This window comes from Oncorhynchus gorbuscha, linkage group LG10, assembly GCF_021184085.1.
Source record: "Oncorhynchus gorbuscha isolate QuinsamMale2020 ecotype Even-year linkage group LG10, OgorEven_v1.0, whole genome shotgun sequence".
Classification (NCBI taxonomy): Eukaryota; Metazoa; Chordata; class Actinopteri; order Salmoniformes; family Salmonidae; genus Oncorhynchus; species Oncorhynchus gorbuscha.
Genome location: NC_060182.1, coordinates 69,723,843 through 69,737,582, shown reverse-complemented (window position 1 = coordinate 69,737,582; position 13,740 = coordinate 69,723,843). Strand labels below are relative to the sequence as shown.

The 13,740-nt window shown below is 48.5% G+C and overlaps 1 protein-coding gene across 3 annotated transcripts in view; it reads right to left on the bottom strand.

The window, feature by feature from the left end:
• Window positions 1-13,740, bottom strand: part of LOC124046445 (RAS guanyl-releasing protein 1-like) — a 36,879-nt gene that overhangs the window by 2,538 nt on the left and 20,601 nt on the right. For 2 of the 3 annotated variants that reach the window (XM_046366814.1, XM_046366813.1), the window contains exons 8-15: window positions 3,367-3,483; window positions 2,979-3,254; window positions 2,806-2,886; window positions 2,383-2,487; window positions 2,017-2,126; window positions 1,460-1,604; window positions 1,158-1,194; window positions 506-640 (exon numbers count right to left, since the gene is read on the bottom strand). In XM_046366814.1, coding sequence (XP_046222770.1) covers window positions 506-640; window positions 1,158-1,194; window positions 1,460-1,604; window positions 2,017-2,126; window positions 2,383-2,487; window positions 2,806-2,886; window positions 2,979-3,254; window positions 3,367-3,483 — 1,006 coding nt within the window. The remainder of the gene's footprint in view (window positions 1-505; window positions 641-1,157; window positions 1,195-1,459; window positions 1,605-2,016; window positions 2,127-2,382; window positions 2,488-2,805; window positions 2,887-2,978; window positions 3,255-3,366; window positions 3,484-13,740) is intronic. The other variant, XM_046366815.1, reaches the window with a different exon arrangement.

The window sequence follows — 13,740 nt, the reverse complement described above, 5'->3', positions numbered from 1 at the left end:
GATGTATTACTTCTAGAGTGATGTATTACTTCTAGACCTAGAGTGATATATTACTTCTAGACCAGCAGATGGCGACCTTCTGATGCCTTAGATTTCTAGCACAACTAGCAATCACAACTCTGGTTGGTTACTGATAATATATAATAATAATAATATATGCCATTTAGCAGACGCTTTTATCCAAAGCGTGCATACATGTGTGCATACATTCTACGTATGGGTGGTCCCGGGGATCGAACCCACTACCCTGGCGTTACAAGCGCCATGCTCTACCAACTGAGCTACAGAAGGACCACTACTGTTACACTACAAGTGGTTCATCACTATTTTGGTAAATAATTTAGTATGTGTGATTAAAAAAATATATCTTGCTTATATTTGTGCTATTTCACACATGAATACAGTGTAAATTGAAAATGTGTTGTCCACCTGAGACACCCTCAGAGAGTGGGATCACGGCCCAAGCATATTTACTATGCGTGTATGTGTGCATGTCCCTCCTCACCTTCTGGCCCACCTGTAGTGCCGGGTGTGGAGCCGGGTGTTAGTGGACCATCAGAGGTGCTGCTGCCTTTGGCATTCTTCTTACACTCAAACGCCACCTGGTCCTTACACAGCCTGTGGCAGTTCATCCCACAGTCTGTGAACAGGCCAAGAGAATGCAGACAACATGTTAGAGCAGGCAGAGGTGGAAAGGAGTTTTTTTTAAATATATTCTTGTATGGTCATGTTGGGTTACACAGAGAATGCATGTTTTTGTTTTGTTGTCAATAGCACCCTACTAGATAATGTAACTTCCGTTCCCCTCGGTTGCCTAATGGTGCCTGTGGAACAGAACAGTTTTCAGACCTTTGTGTGCATGTTGCCATGCAAACAGCGTGTTTCTGACTGTTTCAAGGGGAAGAGAGTAAAAAGTTGTTTTGTGGTTGTGACTTTCATGTGCTGCAGGGTTCAGCTAGCAGTCTGCATGATAGAAACCACACAATGCACCTTCTCAAGATAGCTACACATGACCTGCTCCTCGCAGTCTCCCCATTATCAGCAACCTCTGCTAACATTGTATCCTATCAACAATGTACTGAACTGTAAACTACGTGCAGAATAACATTTATGCAAACATGATGGAATATTCCAGTCTAAAAAATAAAAATAATCACCTCTGCATCTGTAGCCTTGTTTTATGACGCCCCACAACTGTTATGGAAAAGAGGAATTTGAAAAGGTTGTTTGGAGATAACAGAAGTAATGCATATTTAAGAATGAGGAATGTGCATGTTTAAATATTCATTTACAGCCGTAACAGCATTGCTATTGTTGATGAGTATGCTATAACTAAGCCCCAGAGTCTTTCCTGATCAGGCGACAACTTCAGGAAAAACTCCTGCCCATAGTAATGAGACCCACAGCTAAGCTAAAGACAGATCAGGACATAGTGCTGTAATGTACTGTCTTGACTTACGAATCCGGAGCAATTGTCACAGAAGGTGGGCTTCATGTAGGTGGTCTCCTGAAAGTTGTGGACAAAGCCAAGACCCAGCTTGGAGCAGATGACACTAGCGCGCATGAAATAGGCTGTGATCTCCTCTCTACTGATGAGGCCTTCCCTGGAGCAGGACAACACAAAGCATATCTCATGTAAACAAACTGTCTCATAAGAAATGTTATGTTTGCAATGTACTGTATGTACTATATTGGGCCTAATTTCAGACTTCTATATGTCACATTGAAATAAGAGGAACCAAAACTAGCAGGCTTCCTTACTTCACTTCAACAGTTTCACTCCACCAGCTAACTGGTTAAGAAGTTTATGATTTAACCTCAGCTGACCACAGTGAGAGTTGACTGCTGAGACATATGGCTAGCTGATACTTATGTTGATATTTCTGTTTCTTGTAGCTACATGCCCAGATTCCACTTTAGTTTCTCTGCGGTTAAAAATGAGCCCATGCTGTTAGTGTGAACTGTCAAATGTGCCAAAGGAGAGCCCATGCAGCCACAACGGAACCATATACATACTTCTCTTTGTCCATAACACAGAAGGAGAATGGGAAGCTAGCAGCGATTTTCTCAAAGTCTCCTTGAGAGATGTAGCCATTCTCATCATGGTCATAGTTTTTAAACACGGACTGTTGAGGACAAGAGACACAAGACATAGTAATGAGATACACGAAGCACAATAGATCAATTGGAAAGAGTTCTGTTCAGTTTGATCTGGTAGAGTATGAAAACTACAACTTTCAGAGAAATAATGTATGTAGTATACATTAATGGAAATAACATAACGGTCATGACAAAACAATATTTAAAACATGATTTACTGCTTTTATGAAACAGAATACAATGCTTATGTCTATATTCCTTCCCTTGGTATTTTCAACTCACATCCACCATTCTTTGCACATGTTTGCTGATGGTTTTGGGGTCAGGTTTTGGGGCCACTCCTGATGCCCACTCCACAACCACTGGAGGTCTAGATGGGGTGGCTGGCTGATGTAAAACAAAAGAGATGATCAGAACATTGTCAGCAGATGTAGAATAGACTGTGCTGATGTTAAATGGGCCAATTAAAAAAGAGCTCCAGTGCTCATTCTCTTTAAATAGGTTTGTTAATGGGATATGCAACATCAGACATGATTCACTGGAGCTAACTGGGTTTTTGTCAGTATTATTAAACATGTTTGAAATTGAAAACACCCCTAGCCATAACACAGTGAACTTGCTATGTCTCGGAGTATTTTCTATTTCAATCATTATGCAAATAGTTTCATTTCCCACAGTGTTTTTCATGTCCCCTTTTTTACTCACGGGTGCTTTGCTGTTCTTGGGCTCCCTGGTGTAAGAGAGCTCATATATCTCATCATCTGTGTAGTAGAGGTCTAGGGACAGCTGAGCAGTAGAGGACAACAGGGTCAGAGACCAGGGTCATTTACCAACAGACACAGTAGTGTGAATTACTGTGTCCTTAGGTGTATACTAACCGTGAGAAGGTGGACCAGGTCTTTATTGGCATCGAGCTGTGGGGTGATCTGCTGTAGCTGGATCAGCTCGTTGATGTGGTTGTACAGAGCCTGGAGCTTCTGAACATTCACCTTGTTGTCCTCTACGTAGTCTGACATGGCCTCGTTGACTGAGATCAGGTCCTTGAGGTGGACCCCCAGAATGGGGATCTTAAAGCCTGCACACCTGCTGTACGCCTGACGGTAGTTGTCATAGTTCCTACAGGAGGACAGGAGGTCTGTCATCTCATTCAGCACCTGTGGAGAGAAGAGATAGTGGAAAATATATTGTAGATTATTACCTTGTATTGTATTTTAGACATACTGATCAATATAGATCATGTTATGATAATGTTATAGATAAATGTACCTTGGTGACCTCGTGGGACACATGCAAACTGGTCTCTTTAAGTCTGGAGATGGAGCTGTGGCACAGGCCCCCCACCACAGCCATTAGTGTGTTGAAGTTGTGCATAAGATGGAGGCTCTGGGAAACACAAACATTCTAATTGAACCTTAAATCAGTGTCAACCCACAGCACTCTCCACAAGCAGCACTCTGTTGGTTGCATTAGGCATTCATAATACTGTTGCTTACAATCTTAGATAATACAGTTGTACAAATCTAGTTGTTTTCTTTTAACCGTTATTTAACTAGGCAAGTCAGTTAAGAACAAATTCTTATTTACAATGACAGCCTAAGAACAGTGGGTTAACTGCCTTGATCAGATGCAGAACAACAGATTTTTTACGTTGTCCGCTCAGGGATTCAATCTTGCAACCTTTCAGTTATTGGCCCAATGCTCTAACCACTTGGCTACCTGTCGCCCCAGTAAATGTTTCACCAACTTTTCTCAGTTCCCTAATTGATCATATGGCCCTGCTGTGGGACACTGGAACCCATTGGCGTGGAATGCATTGAGAGGAGTTAGAGGAGCGGCAGCTGACTAGTGCATTAATGTAACCCAGAGAGATTCTCCAGACTGCTGCCTCTTCATCCAACTCTCTCAGCTCCTCATTACTCTTCAGAACACAGCTTTGCATGTGAATGAAGTGATTAAGAGGCATTTGTTCAAGTAGAGCCACTAGTTATTTTTGGAATACTTTATATATATATACACATATACAGTTGAAGTCAGAAGTTTACATACACTTAGGTTTGAGTCATTAAAAAGCTTTTTCAACCACTCCACGAATTTGGAAAAATCACTTGTGTCATGCAAAGTAGATGTCCTAACCGACTTGGCAAGTCAGTTAGGACTGTCATGTTTTGTCATAGATTGTCATGTCTTGTCCCTGTGCTTTCTCTTCTATTCGTTTTCCCCTGCTGGTCTTATTAGGTTCTTTCCCTCTCTCTATCTCTCTCTCTCTCTCTCTCTATCGTTCCGTTCCTGCTCCCAGCTGTTCCTCATTCTCCTAACTACCTCGTTTACTCTTTCACACCTGTCCCCTATTTTGCCCTCTGATTAGAGTCCCTATTTCTCCCTCTGTTTCTGCTTCTGTCCTTGTCGGATCCTTGTTTGATGTTTGCTGTGCTGTGTTCTTGTTCCGTCGTGTTTTTGCCTTCATCAGATGCTGCGAGTGAGCAGGTGTCTCTATCAGCAACGGCCTGCGCCTACCCGAAGCGACCTGCAGTCTGTGGCCGCTTCTCGTGTTGTTCCCCTCTACAGACTAGAGGATTTCTGTTATTCCTGTTTGGACATTACCTGTGAAAGAATTCAGGATTAGTCGTTTTCTGTTAAGACTGGAATAAACTCTGTTTCTGTTAAGTCGCTTTTGGGTCCTCATTCACCTGCATAACAGAAGGATCCGACCAAGAATGGACCCAGCGACTACGGATTCTCTCTACTCTGCTGTCGAGTTACAGGGAGCGATGCTAGGCAGACACGAACAGGAATTGTCTGCTGCTCGACATGCCGTTGAGACCCTGGCCGCCCAAGTCTCCGGCCTCTCGGAGGAGATTCACAATCTCCGCCTCGATCCACCGGTTACCTCCTGGGCTTCCGGGTCTCCGGAGCCCAGAATTAATAACCCACCGTGCTACTCTGGGGAGCCTACTGAATGTCGCTCGTTCCTTACCCAGTGTGATATAGTGTTCTCTCTCCAGCCCCACACGTACTCCAGGGGTATTGCTCGTATCGCCTACGTCATATCTCTCCTTACTGGACGGGCTCGGGAGTGGGGCACGGCTATCTGGGAGGCAAGGGCTGAGTGTACTATCCAGTATCAGAACTTTAAGGAGGAGATGATACGGGTTTTTGATCGTTCTGTTTTTGGGAAAGAAGCTTCCTGGTCCCTGTCTTCCCTATGTCAAGGTAATCGATCCATAACGGATTACTCTATAGAGTTTCGCACTCTTGCTGCCTCCAGTAACTGGAACGAGCAGGCGTTGCTCGCTCGTTTTCTGGAGGGACTCCACGCTAAGGTTAAGGATGAGATTCTCTCCCGGGAGGTTCCATCCAGCATGGATTCATTGATTGAACTCGCTATTCGCATAGAACGATGGGTAGATCTTCGTCACCGAGCTCATGGAAGAGAGCTCGCGTTAACTGTGTCCCCCCTCTCCCCGACACTACCATCTTTCCCCACTGACTCAGGTGTTGAGCCCATGCAGCTGGGGGGTATTCGCATCTCGACTAAGGAGAGGGAACGGAGAATCACCAACCGCCTCTGTCTCTATTGCGGTTCCGCTGGTCATTTTGTCATTTCATGTCCAGTTAAAGGCCAGAGCTCATCAGTAAGCGGAGGGCTACTGATAAGCGCTACTACTCTGTCCTCTCCGTCAAGTTCCTGTACTACCTTGCCGGTCCATCTACGCTGGACCGGTTCGGCAGCTTCCTGCAGTGCATTAATAGACTCTGGGGCGGAGGGCTGTTTTATGGACGAAGCCTGGGCTCGGGAACATGACATTCCTCTCAGACAGTTAGGGGAGCCCACGGTCATGTTCGCCTTGGATGGTAGTCCTCTCCCCAGTATATTATGTGAAACACTACCTTTAACCCTCACAGTATCTGGTAACCATAGTGAGACCATTTCTTTTTTGATTTTTCGTTCACCTTTTACACCTGTTGTTTTGGGTCATCCCTGGCTAGTGTGTCATAATCCTTCTTTTGATTGGTCTAGTAATTCTATCCTTTCCTGGAACGTTTCTTGTCATGTGAAATGTTTAATGTCTGCTATTCCTCCTGTTTCTTCTGCTCCCTCTTCACAGGAGGAGCCTGGTGATTTGACAGGAGTACCGGAGGAATATCATGATCTGCGCACGGTCTTCAGTCGGTCCAGAGCCACCTCCCTTCCTCCTCACCGGTCACCGGTCGTATGATTGTTGTACTGATCTCCTCAAGAAGCGTTTTACATCCGCTCCTATCCTTGTTACACCTGACGTCACTAAACAGTTCATTGTCGAGGTAGACGCGTCAGAGGTGGGCGTGGGAGCCATTCTGTCCCAGCGCTCCCATACTGACGATAAGGTCCACCCTTGCGCGTATTTTTCTCATCGCCTGTCGCCGTCGGAACGTAACTATGATGTGGCTAACCGCGAACTGCTCGCCATCCGTTTAGCTCTAGGCGAATGGCGACAGTGGTTGGAGGGGGCGACCGTTCCTTTTGTCGTTTGGACTGACCATAAGAACCTTGAGTACATCCGTTCTGCCAAACGACTTAATGCGCGTCAGGCTCGTTGGGCGCTGTATTTCGCTCATTTCGAGTTCGTTATTTCTTATCGTCCGGGCACTAAGAACACCAAGCCTGATGCTTTATCCCGTCTCTTCAGTTCTTCTGTAGCCTCTACCGACCCCGAGGGAATTCTCCCTGAGGGGCGTGTTGTCGGGTTGAATGTCTGGGGAATTGAGAGACAGGTAAAGCAAGCACTCATTCACACTCCGTCACCGCGCGCTTGTCCTAGGAACCTTCTTTTCGTTCCCGTTTCTACTCGCCTGGCCGTTCTTCAGTGGGCTCACTCTGCCCAGTTAGCTGGCCACCCCGGCGTTCGGGGTACGCTTGCTTCTATTCGCCAGCGTTTTTGGTGGCCTACTCAGGAGCGTGACACGCACCGTTTCGTGGCTGCTTGTTCGGACTGCGCGCAGACTAAGTCCGGTAACTTTCTTCCTGCTTCTGCTCCTGGCCTTGCTGGGTCTCAGTCTGTCCCCAGCCACCGCATCTTTCCTGCACTTGTTGTGTCTCAGTCTGTCCACAGCCACCGCCTCTCTCCTGTTCCTGGTCTTAGCCTTGCTGTGTCTCAGTCTGTCCCTAGTTGTTACTCTCCTGGCCTGTTTGGTTCTGATTGCTCTAACGCTTACAGTTCTCTACCCGTGTCTCATTTTTATAAGAGTTATTGCACTAGATTCCCTCTTCATCGTTTCCCGTTACGGTCCTGAGGAGAGGAGTTGGGTTCTTTCTCGGGACGTGCTGGACCGTTCGTTGATCAATGATTTCCTCCGTTGCCGCCAGGGTTCCTCCTCGAGTGCGCCAGGAGGCGCTCGGTGAGTGGGGGGGTACTGTCATGTTTTGTCATAGATTGTCATGTCTTGCCCTCTGATTAGAGTCCCTATTTCTCCCTCTGTTTCCGCTTCTGTCCTTGTCGGATCCTTGTTTGATGTTTGCTGTGCTGTTTTCTTGTTCCGTCGTGTTTTTGCCTTCATCAGATGCTGCGAGTGAGCAGGTGTCTCTATCAGCAACGGCCTGCGCCTACCCGAAGCGACCTGCAGTCTGTGGCCGCTTCTCGTGTTGTTCCCTTCTACAGACTAGAGGATTTCTGTTATTCCTGTTTGGACATTACCTGTGAAAGAATTCAGGATTAGTCGTTTTCTGTTAAGACTGGAATAAACTCTGTTTCTGTTAAGTCGCTTTTGGGTCCTCATTCACCTGCATAACAAGGACATCTACTTTGCATGACACAAGTCATTTTTCTAACAATTGTTTACAGACAGATTATTTCACTTATAATTCACTGTATCACAATTCCAGTGGGTCAGAAGTTTACAGACACTAAGTTGACTGTGCATTTAAACAGCTTGGGAAATTCCAGAAAATTATGTCATGTCTTTAGTAGCTTCTGATAGGCTAATTGACATCATTTGAGTCAATTGAAGGTGTACCTGTGGATGTATTTCAAGGCCTACCTTCAAACCCGGTGCCTCTTTGCTTGCAGGAGGGACTGGTGCACTTCACAAAATAGATGGCATCATGAGGTTGGAAAATTATGTGGATATTATCACGACTCCCGCCGAAGTCGGTCCCTCTCCTTGTTTGGGCGGCGTTCGGCGGTCGACATCACCGACCTTTTAGCCATCGCCAATGCACTTTTAATTTTCCATTTGTTTTGTCTGTCTTATACACCTGATTTCAATCCCCCAATTACTTGTTCATTATTTAACCCTCTGTTCCCCCATGTTTGTTTGTTTGAGTGATTGTTTCTTGTATTACGGTCCGTTGTGTGGCCTTGGATTTATTGACGTGTATTGTATATTTGTTGAGTAAATTGCGTACATTACTCTTATCTGCTGTCCTGCGCCTGACTCATCTACACCAGCTACACACAGACGCATTACAGAATCACTCACCCGAAATGGAGTCAGCAGCACGCGACCATGTTGCAACGTCTGGGCACCGCCATGGATCGTGTGCTGCAGACGATGGATCGTTGGGAGAGAGGAGGTCTTCCAGCACCTCCACCAGACCCACTACAGCAGGCCCCACTGTCCACCCCTCCTTCACCCGGTCCCAGCGGGATTCAGCTCGTGCTCCCGAGGGAGTATGATGGGACGGCTGCCGGATATCAGGGGTTCCTACTCCAGCTGGAGCTCTACCTGGAGACTGTCCAACGGGCTCCTTCGGGACGTGAGAGCGTGTCCACCCTCGTCTCTTGCCTCCCAGGCAAAGCCCTGGAGTGGGCCAATTACGCCATCTGTTCCACTTGAGGCAGGGGACGAAGAGCGCGCAGGATTTCGCTTTGGGCTTCCGGACCCTAGGCCCCCAGCGCGGGATGGAACGACAGGGCCTTGATCGATCACTACCGGTGCAGTCTGCTCGAGGACGTCCGTCGGGAATTGGCCTGCTGAGACACCACCCTCACGTTGGACCAGCTGGTGGATCTATCCATCCGGCTGGACAACCTGCTGGATACCCGCGGACGTCCGGATCGGGGCCGGTCAGTTCCATCCCACAGCACCTCCGCTCCGATGCCCATGGAGCTGGGAGGTGCTGCTCTTAGGGCGACTGGAGGAGGTGCCATTCCCAACACCATCTGTGGCCGCAGAGGGCACACTGCTGATCGGTGCTGGGGGGGGTTCCTCAGGGAGTCGAGGCAGCAGGCAGGGCACTATCGTGTCACCCCAGGTGAGTCGGCACCAGGCTCACCCAGAGCCCTCTGTTGCTCACATGTATGTGTTTATTACATTTCCTGAGAATTTCCAGCATAAGGCGCTCGTAGATTCAGGCGCAGCTGGAATTTTATCGACCATTCATTTGCCCATAATTTAGGGTTCCTCTTGTTCCTGTGGATATGCCCTTCCCTGTGCATGCCCTAGATAGTCGACCATTAGGTCAGGGCTGATTAGGGAGGCCAGCGCTCCACTAGACATGGTTACGCAGGAGGGTCACAAGGAGAGAATCAGTCTCTTCCTTATTGATTCTCCTGCGTTTCCTGTGGTGCTGGGCCTACCCTGGTTGGCCTGTCATGACCCCACTATTTCGTGGCAACAGAGGGCTCTCAAGGGTTGGTCACAAACGTGCTCAGGAAGGTGTGTGTGGGTACGACTACGGTGGAGAGTCCAGACCAGGTCTCCGCCGTGCGCATCCCCTCAGAATATGCCGAAATGGCTCTCGACTCAATTACAACTCATCAACAGGGGGATACATCTCCTGGTAGACGCAGCACTTCCCAGGAGTCACGTGTATCCTCTGTCACAGGAGGAGGCGGCGGCTATGGAAACATATGTCTCCGAATCCCTGGGGCAGGGATACATTCGGCACTCCACTTCACCTGCCTCCTCGAGTTTCTTTTATGTGAAGAAGGTCTGCACCCGTGTATTGACTATCGGGGTATCAATCAGATCACTGTGAGGTACAGCTACCTCATCGCCAGTGTGATCGAGTCAATGCACGGGGCGTGCTTCTTCACAAAATTGGATCTCAGGAGCGCTTACAACCTGGTTCGTATCGGGGCGGAGACGAGTGGAAGACGGAATTTAGTACCACCTCAGGGCACTATGAGTACCTCGTCATGCCGTACGGGTTGATGAATACTCCATCAATCTTCCAGGCCTTTGTTGACGAGATTTTCCGGCACCTGCATGGGCAGGGTGTAGTGGTGTATATCGACGACATTCTGATATACTCCGCTACACGCACAGAGCATGCATCCCTGGTGCGCAGCGTGCTTGGTCGACTGTTGGTGCATGACCTGTACATCAAGGTTGAGAAATGTTTGTCCTTCCAACAGTCTGTCTTCCTAGGGTACCGCATTTCCACCTCCGTGGTGGAGATGGAGAGTGACCGCATTTCAGCCGTGCGTAATTGGCCTACTCCCACCACGGTAAAGGATGTGCAGTGGTTTCTAGGGGTTGTCAACTACTACCGGAGGTTTATCCGGGGTTTTGGTCAGGTAGCAGCTCCCATTACCTCACTGATGAAGGGGGGACCGGTGCGACTGCAGTGGTCGGCTGAGGCAGACAGGGCTTTTGGTCACCTGAAGGCTCTGCTTACCTCAGCTCCCGTGCTGGCTCATCTGGATCCCTCTTTGGCATTCATAGTGGAGGTGGACGCGTCCGAGGCTGGGATAGGAGCCATGCTCTCTCAGCGTTCGGGCACACCACCAAAGCTCCGCCCCTGTGCTTTCTTTTCGAAGAAGCTCAGCCCGGCAGAGCGAAACTATGATGATGTGGGGGACCGGGAGCTGTTGGCTGTTGTCAAGGCTCTGAAGGCGTGGAGACATTGGCTTGAGGGGGCTAAACACCCGTTTCTCATCTGGACTGACCAACACAATCTGGAGTACATCCGGGCAGAGGAGTGGTACTTCTGGCCTCTTGCCTGGTGGCACCCGTAGTGTGGGAGCTGGACGTGGACATCGAGCGGGCGTTACGCACAGAGCCCACTGGCCGTGGTCGCAGCTATCGGTGGACTTCCTGACAGATCTTCCTCCCTCACAGGGCAACACCACGATCCTGGTCGTTGAGGATTGTTTTTCGAAGTCCTGCCGTCGCCTCCCTTTGCGCAGTCTCCCCACAGACTGCGGAGGCCCTGTTCACTCACGTCTTCTGGCACTACGGGGTGCCTGAGGACATAGTCTCTGATCGGGGTCCCCAGTTCACGTCCAGGGTCTGGAGGGCGTTCATGGAAAATCTGGGGCGGTCGCGGTCAGCCTCACCTCAGGTTTTCACCCCAAGAGCAACGGGAAGGTGGAGAGAGTAAACCAGGATGTGGGTAGGTTTCTGAGGTCATATTGCCAGGACCGGCCGGGGGAGTGGGCGCCGTTCATCCCCTGGGCAGAGATATCCCAAACCTCACTCCGCCACTCTTCTACTAACCTCTCCCCCTTCCAGTGCGTACTGGGGTATCAGCCGGTTCTGGCACCTTGGCATCAGAGCCAGATTGAAGCTCCTGTGGTGGACGAATGGTTTAACCACTTGCTCCTACCTGGCACGCAGGCGTCCCATCTAGAGCTCTGGAAATGCAAATGCGCTACGCTAAATGCTAATAGTATTAGTTAAAACTCAAACGTTCATTAAAATACACATGCAGGGTATTGAATTAAAGCTACACTCGTTGTGAATCCAGGCAACAAGTCAGATTTTTAAAATGCTTTTCGGTGAAAGCATGAGAAGCTATTATCTGATAGCATGTAACACCACAAAAGACCCGCAGGGGACGTAAACAAAATAATTAGCATATTCGGCGCTACACAAACCGCACAATAAAATATAAAACATTCATTACCTTTGACCATCTTCTTTGTTGGCACTCCTAGATGTCCCATAATCACTATTGGGTCTTTTTTTCGATTACATCGGTCCATATATAGCCTAGATATCGTTCTATGTAGACTGTATGATAAACGAAAAAAAGAGCGTTTCATAACGTAACGTCATTTTTTCAAATTCAAAAAGTCGACGATAAACTTTCACAAAACACTTCGAAATACTTTTGTAATGCAACTTTAGGTATTAGTACACGTTAATAAGCGATAAAATTCATCAGGAGGCGATGTAACGTCTATAGGTGTCGTCTGGAAAAAACATGGCCGAGAGAGCTCGACCAAAACATCCGGTCGGAGAACGGAGGGAAGGAGTTCCCTTGAACCGGTTAGACCAAGAATCAATTGCGAATCAAATGACAAGACTCTAGACAACGTGTGGTAGCTGTAGGCGCTGAAACCTCGGTCTCATGTAATTCGGTTCACTTTGAACAATTCCTGGAAGTAAGCGCAATTATATTTATTTCCATTTTCAGTGATCAGGTTTTCCTGCGCTATTCGATGAAACTCACGCTCTGTTAAAGTCACAGCCGTGATTTAACCAGTTTTAGAAACGTCCGAGTGTTTGCTATCCACACATACTAATCATATGCATATACTATATTCCTGGCATGAGTAGCAGGGCGCTGAAATGTTGCGCGATTTTTAACAGAATGTTCGAAAAAGTAGAGGGTCGACTTAACAGGTTAAGCGCTCGGAGGAGACCTGGGACGCCGCCCATGTGCACCTGCAATGGGCCGTGAGGCGGCAGAAGGCGAGCGCCGTCCGCCACCGCAGTGAGGTCCCGGGGTTTGCACTGGGGGACCGGGTCTGGCTCTCGACCCGAAACCTGCCCCTCTGTCTGCCCTGCTGGAAAGCTGGGCCTGCGGTTTGTGGGGCCATTCAAAATCCTGAGGAGACTGAACAAGGTATGATACAGGTTACAGCTTCCCCCAGATTACCATATTAATCCCTCATTCCATGTGTCTCTCCTCAGGCCGGTGGTGGCTGGTCCACTCCAGGAGTCTGAGGTGCGGGAGGTTCCTCCTCCCCCTATGGACAACGAGGGGCCCCGGCGTATTCTGTTCGAGCCATCCTGGACTCGAGGCGTCGGGCGAGGGGCCTTCAGTACCTCGTGGAGCGGGAGGGGTACGGTCCGGAGGAGAGATGCTGGGTGCCAGTGGAGGACGTCTTGGCCCCTTCGTTGCTGCGGGAGTTCCACCGTCTCCATCCGGATCGCCCTGCACCTCGTCCTCTGGGTCGTCCCCGAGGTCGTTGTCGGCGCACCGCTGGAGCCGCGCCTCAAGAGGGTAGGGTACTGTCACAACTTCCTCCGAAGTCGGTCCCTCTCCTTGTTTGGGCGGCGTTCGGCGGTCGACGTCACCGGCCTTCTAGCCATCACCAATCCACTTTTCATTTTCCATTTGTTTTGTCTTACACACCTGATTTCAATCCTCCAATTACTTGTTCATTATTTAACCCTTTGTTCCCCCATGTTTGTTTGTGAGTGATTGTTTCTTGTATTACTGTCCGTTATGTGTGGCCTATTGACGCATATTGTATATTTGTTGAGTAAATTGCGTACATTACTCTTATCTGCTGTCCTGCGCCTGACTCATCTACACCAGCTACACACGGACGCATTACAGATGTATTGAAGCAACATCTCAAGACATCAGTTAGGAAGTTAAAGCTTGGTCGCAAATGGGTCTTCCAAATGGACAATGACCCCAAGCATACTTCCAAAGTTGTGGCAAAATGGCTTAAGCACAACAAAGTCAAGGTATTGGATTGG